At 41.9% G+C, this 6,187-nt stretch overlaps 1 protein-coding gene across 4 annotated transcripts; it reads left to right on the plus strand.

The window, feature by feature from the left end:
- The first annotated feature begins 1,079 nt into the window (after positions 1–1,079).
- CEP20 (centrosomal protein 20) lies at positions 1,080–5,510 on the plus strand. 4 transcript variants are annotated; one of them, XM_054643556.2, is made up of 5 exons: positions 1,080–1,210; positions 1,668–1,865; positions 2,488–2,572; positions 3,380–3,522; positions 5,077–5,510. In XM_054643556.2, exons 1-5 carry the CDS (start codon positions 1,183–1,185, stop codon positions 5,151–5,153), a joined length of 531 nt encoding a protein of 176 aa, XP_054499531.1. In that variant the 5' UTR covers positions 1,080–1,182; the 3' UTR covers positions 5,154–5,510. The 4 variants fall into 4 exon arrangements, with proteins under 4 accessions (XP_054499531.1, XP_054499532.1, XP_077043020.1 ...); XM_054643557.2 differs by having other exon boundaries at positions 3,383–3,522; XM_054643555.2 differs by lacking the exon at positions 1,080–1,210 and adding an exon at positions 1,277–1,399 and having other exon boundaries at positions 3,383–3,522.
- The last annotated feature ends 677 nt before the right edge of the window (positions 5,511–6,187 follow it).

The raw sequence follows: 6,187 nt of genomic DNA on the forward strand, positions 1-6,187 counted from the left end.
AAGCAGGACACAAAACTGAAGCCGTGTGGAAAACTGCAACACTCACTTTATTAATGGGAAATCAGGTGTGATGGAAGAGTGACTCACAAGATAATGGAGAAGTTTGGAAGGATGCAGAGAAACATGTTTAGACTGTGAAAATGCCGTGACATTAAACATAAGCAGCTGTTTGTCCCTGGAGTTGCCCTGGGGATCCGGAAAGCGGGCTCAGGGTGGCCAGGGGGCAAGCACTGCTCTGACTCGCTGTCAGCGACTGCTGGCCTAAGAAAACACATTGACTTCACCACCACTTCTGAGTTTCCTAAATTTTATTTATTGACCTCTACCAGAGAGGCTTTGGAAGACTGTCATATAAATATTTGCTTTGAGAGGAAATGTAAAAACAAACATAACAAAACAATCCTAACGAACTCCCCAACCCCCACACGTAAGCCTTGTCTTAGCCATTACTGCCTAAGACAACTCACATTTTCCTTCAAGCCCCAGCAGACAACAGCAAATCCAGTTTGTTCACCCACACCGGCTGCATTTCCTTTGGGAAATACTTCATACATTGATAGAATAAACATTCTTGACTCATCCCAGCAACACGGAGCACACACACAAGCCTGCAGACACGCCAGGGATCCTCAGGCTTGCAAAACACCCCGTATACAGTTACATTTTGGCAAGTCCTTTTCATTAGAAGCTCAGCTTCGGCGAGTACTTTTAATCAACAGTACATCTGTCAGGGACTCGGTGCAAAACTCCCCCGCTGCACACATGGAAGAAATTCTCTCTCATTTTCCATGCTTCCTTCACCGATTTATGCCAACCTCTGAAATTACAGAAGGAGAAAGCGTGGCACCCCTGACACCCCGCCCAGCTGACGGGGCTGGACACCAGGACACCGAGCTGTAGCTCCACGGGCAGCACGGAGGCGCTGCTGATGCTGGTTATTCTATCCCGGCACGACCCGGCCCGCGGGCCGCCGGCAGCAGAGGGATCCCCCGGGAGGCCGGGCGGGAGCCGCGCTGTCCCCTCGGGGAGCTCCCGGCCCCGCGTTGTCCCCTCGGGGAGCTCCCGGCCCCAGTCTGTCCCCTCAGGGCTCTCTCGGCCCCGCTCTGTTCTCTCACGGAGCTCCCGCCGCCCGGCCCCGCGCCTGCGCACTGCGTGCGGCGCCATTCGGGTCCTGGCGCGGCCATGGCGACGGTGGCGGAGCTCAAAGCAGGTCGGGGCCGGGACTGCGGCCGGGTCGGGGATGTCTCGGGCCGCCGGGAGGGTAGAAGCGCGGATCGGCCTTTCGTGGTCACCGGGAGGGGTCTCAGAGCTGCCGCGGGCGCTACTGGGGGCCCCCGTCCCCTGGCGCTGGCCCCCGTCATGTACCGCGGGCTGTATACTTCAGTATATTTCAGTATTGGTGCAGTAACATCCTATTTCTTAAATTGCCAGAATGTATGCTTGCGACTAAAAAAAAAAAAATTGTATTTGTGACTTTTCTGAAGGCTGAGTTTTATCTGGGACGTGCCTGGCCTGGTGGGTCCTGGCACGTGCACAGGTGTCGATACCTTATCGCTGTGGCACTGGCACACGCCAGAGCTCTGTTTGTATCGGGCCTAATTAATGCTGCTGCTGCTGCTGCTTGAATGCGTTTGGCTTAAAATTAACGCGCCTTTTTATGCTGGTAGTTCTAAAGGACACACTGGAAAAAAGAGGAGCTCTTGCCCAAATCAAGGCGAGGATCAGAGCTGAGGTGTTCAATGCCCTGGACGACCAGAGCGAGCCGCGGCCCACGCTGTCCCGGGAGAACCTCCTGATCAATGAGCTCATTCGGGAATACCTGGAGTACAACAAGTATAAATACTCAGCATCTGTGCTGACCGCAGGTATTGGCCATGAATTTGTGTCATTGCTGCAACAGTAATCAGTGATTGGTTGGTTGAATAATTCCATTGATATTATGGAATCAGTAAGTGTGACAAGCTGCATAATCTTGTCTTTAACAGGGTACAGACAACCTCTCCACAGCTCTACTTGCAGCATTAAGCCAAATCATTCCATTAGTTTTCAAGAAAACTTACTCTCTTCTCTTTTACCCTTGAGGTAAATTGTTTGACACAGTAGTTGATGCAAGGGCAAGAAAACTTGATAACAGCCTGCAAACTCAAATTTCTTGACATGTCTGAGAGTAGTAGTTTAGAGGAAGAGTTGTTTGCCTGATTAATTAATCTTTGTACTGTAAAACTTCTTTAATATTTTTCTTAGATTCTTTAAAAGTGAAGATAAAAAACTGTAATATGCTATTATAAATTATACCTTGGTATAATTTGTTATATTCATACCTTGGTCTGAATCACTAATGCTTAAGTGAGTTCCCTGAATTACAATACACTATTAGTTATTAATAGTCTAAAAGGAAGGTGTGTGCTCTCATGATCTTTTGAAGTCTTCCATTAATTGGTGACATTTTTCTTACTGGTCTTAAGATTCAGGGATTTTGTTTTCCAGAATCCGGCCAGCCTGAAGTGCCCTTGGATAGACAATTTCTTGCCAAAGAGCTGAATATAGTTGAAGATGCAAGTGGAAAATCAGTGTAAGGAAGAATTATGGAATGTACTGTATATTCTGTATGCCCCTATATTTTTCTCTTTAGTTAATTATAAATCACATATAGATGTTCTCACCAGTTAAAATGTGGCTGATCCCACGCATGTTCTCAAATGCTGGCTTCAGCTTCAGGATGCCAAACGTGGGGCCGTGTTCAGACATACTCCAAACTAACACTGCATTCTGCCAGTGTTGCACCAAAACACAACTCTCTTACCAGTACAGTCTACAGAAAGCAGATCTGCTCTTTGCATATCTGTGAGTTGCTGTGTGAAGCAACAGAAAGACTAATGTGAGATTAGATACAGAATCAGAGTGCTGCAATAAAACTGCATTAATGACCTGAGGCTGAAGCAGGTTCAGACACGTTCAGCATTCTCTGTGCTTGTGCTGTCAGTGCTTAGGAAGAGCCAAGTTTGAGATGTGCCATGGTGGACTGGCCCTCCAAAGTCTGATCTGTTGTGAGTGTGTGGATCCTTCTGATGCATGGGTGAGAATGTGGATCTGTCCTCCTGTGCTGAACACACTTCAGTTCTTCACCTGCCAGTGGAGCTGAAGTTCAGTGGGGAGTGTCTCTTAGTCTGAGCTTTTTAGGGCAGTGTTGATGCTCAGGGGGAGCTTAGGTCTGTGCTTATTTATGTAATGGTACTTGGATATGTTTTAAGTCATTAAAGACATATGTACATATTTTAGAAGTAAATATTAAGATCTAAGAAGTCCTGGGGGAAGGGTGTATTTTTAATGCTCAGTATTTCATAGACTTTACAGACTACTCTTGAATTTCTCCCTTAAGCAGACCTCTCCTGTATGGAATTCTCTCTCATTTCTTACATGGTGGTAAAGAAGAAAGTACCCAGAATATCCTTCCAAAAGTGTCCTTGCTGAACTATCCAAAGCAGAACCTTGGCAAACCACTTGCTGAGAGGAATCAAAAAGGTGTGTGCAATGTTACTTTTGCAGAACTTTTATCTGTGACCAGATTTCCTAGACCATGGATGTGTTTATAATAGCACAACCATGCAGCTGGACACTGTGTACCTCCTCCTCTGTGCAAGGAGTGCTTTCATCTGTCACCAAATGCCTTTTCCCTAAAAGTTCAGCTGGCCAAATTGTACTCCCTTATATTATTACAAACCTGAAAAGGGTCAGCTAGAGACAGTCTCACTATACTGGGAATTCAATACAATATTTTAACCTAAATTCTCAATAAAATATATTAAATAGCAGGCATATCTCTGTTTCTTATCTGGTCTAACCTAATTTCTCTATAGACAGTTCTTAACTCTTCAGCTGTCAGTTCTTTCCACGGGCATAAACCTTTTCTGAGAACATAATTCAGATCCTATTTGCCACAAAAGCTTAAGCCCAAAGTTCATTGCTCTACAGTAAACACTGCTAAGTCTCACTTGCCTTTTCTGGTCTGCTTTTGGACTGGTTACAATTAATACCACCTAAGCTAGAGAATGAAAAGCTTCATTGGCCCAGCTTTTTCCTTCAAAGAGACTGCTTGGCATATTGCTTCATTTTTTACTGTGCAAATTTATTACTCTCCTGTTAATACAGTGAACTGTTTGGTTTGTATCCAAAAATTTCAAAAGTTTGAAGCCTACTGACATCTAAAAAGGGTGAGAAGTACTAACAGATTTTTAACAGTTAATTCATTGAGACAATGATGTTTTTCTTCTGCCAGAAGAGGGGGCTGAAGAAACAAAATTTCCATACCAAAACTACTATAAAGTACGTCTTTGTTAGAAAACAATTATTCCTATCAGAAATTCTTATTTTTAAAACAAACTGAGTGTATAGGAGAATTGTTTTTAAAGTAACTTTTGTTTCTGCTGACTCTGCAGGGTCACCCTGCCATGTTGACTCCCAATATAACTTCACATGGAGATTTAATTGGTTACTGTTAGGTACAGAACTCAGGATCAATCATAAGACACAACAGCACATTGCTATTTTAGAACTAAACAAAAACATAAAAGTTTTAAGGCTTTGACCCTTTAAGTAAATATATTCTGAAATGACTTTCTGCATGTATTTGAGGAGTATGTTAGTAGAGACCTAAAGGCAGTGGGTTTAAAATACTAATTATCCTGCTCTTTTCATTAGGCTGCATATTCAGGTGACCAAGTCCATTCATAAACTCAACCTGCCAAGTCTCTTATTTAACATCCAGCTTGCTTTTCACTTAAGAAGTTACCTTGTTTATTTAGATGTATGAGTATCCCAGAAGACTGGGAATCCTGAGAAAAGGTGTGAAATGTGGTGTTTCTTTACCTCATTTGTACAGTTGAGTTGGAAGTTGTCTGAAATCTACTCTCAGTAATATAAAGCTTTTCTCTCCTACAGCTGCATGGAAACATTTATCTATAAAATTTCCTAAATTCCCTATGATGATATTGTGCATCAAAGTTGGTAATAGTAGAAGATAACAGACCTTGGAGCTCCAGATACATGAGAGTATTTTTGTCTGTGTTTCATTTTCAGACAGAATTCCAGAACCAGGAAGGATGGCTGGCACGAGCATCGAAGAGCCTCTTATTTTACAAAGCACAAAGAGATGATATCTTTCATTTTCTAATTTCTCATTTCAAGGTCTGTCAGATTTAATTTAGGACATTCTTCATTTCATACATTTCTCCAATAAATCCAGTGGGACCATTTTAGCTTGTAAGATCTACTCATGAGACAGGATGACAAGGTCATGCTTACTGTCAATTTAAAAATGGTAGCAAAGCTCTTTCCCCAGTGCTGATAGAAGGAAGACTGTATAGGGACTCACATTAGTGAATCCTGTGTCTAGAATTGCACCTGAATATACTGAGTTTATCCAAGAAATTTTTATATAATAATTTATAATTTTTACATTTATATCTTGGTGTGTTTTTTCCTGTGTTTCTGAATAAAATTTTTCAATTTTATTCTGTGTGGTATTTTGAGAGTGTTCAAACTAAACATTTTAATCATTCTTTTTAAAAAGAAGCTGCAACTTTCAGAGAAGTAAGGGAAAAGAAATCCTAATACAAAAATTGGAGTGATTTAGAGGGATAGTTGTTTTTAATTCTCCAGAAATGGGGACTATATTTATCTTCATTCCAGCAAACAAACAAGGGTAAGTTTTTTCCATCTGGAGTCACTATAAATTGTGCAGTGTAACACTGGGTATATGGGAGGCAAAGGAACTTCTGGGGTTTTTTCCCAAACAGCATGAAACTCTTAAGGCAAAGCTAAAAATAAAGTTGATAGTAGATTACTGATTCCCAGAACTCTTTTTTAGCTGAGGTATTTACATGTTTTGAAATGGTAATTTATTTTAAAAGCCAAACTTGCAGGGATACATAAAAAATAACATCTATTTTTTTCTCTTCTCATTTTAACAAAATGCATAAATTTGAAATATATCCAGTGGTACTGAAAGGAGTTTTGTATAAATAAATCTCTAGAGTCAGGTCCTTAAAAACCTTTATTGTTAGATAAATGGTACCCTGGAGGGGGGGGAAGAGAGGAGGAGAACCTGCAGTTTGTGAAGGACCCCAAGATGTGAATTTCACACTGTGAAATGTTGCCTTTATCTTGATTTGACCCAGTTAGCACTGCA

This window comes from Agelaius phoeniceus, chromosome 16, assembly GCF_051311805.1.
Source record: "Agelaius phoeniceus isolate bAgePho1 chromosome 16, bAgePho1.hap1, whole genome shotgun sequence".
Taxonomy (NCBI): Eukaryota; Metazoa; Chordata; class Aves; order Passeriformes; family Icteridae; genus Agelaius; species Agelaius phoeniceus.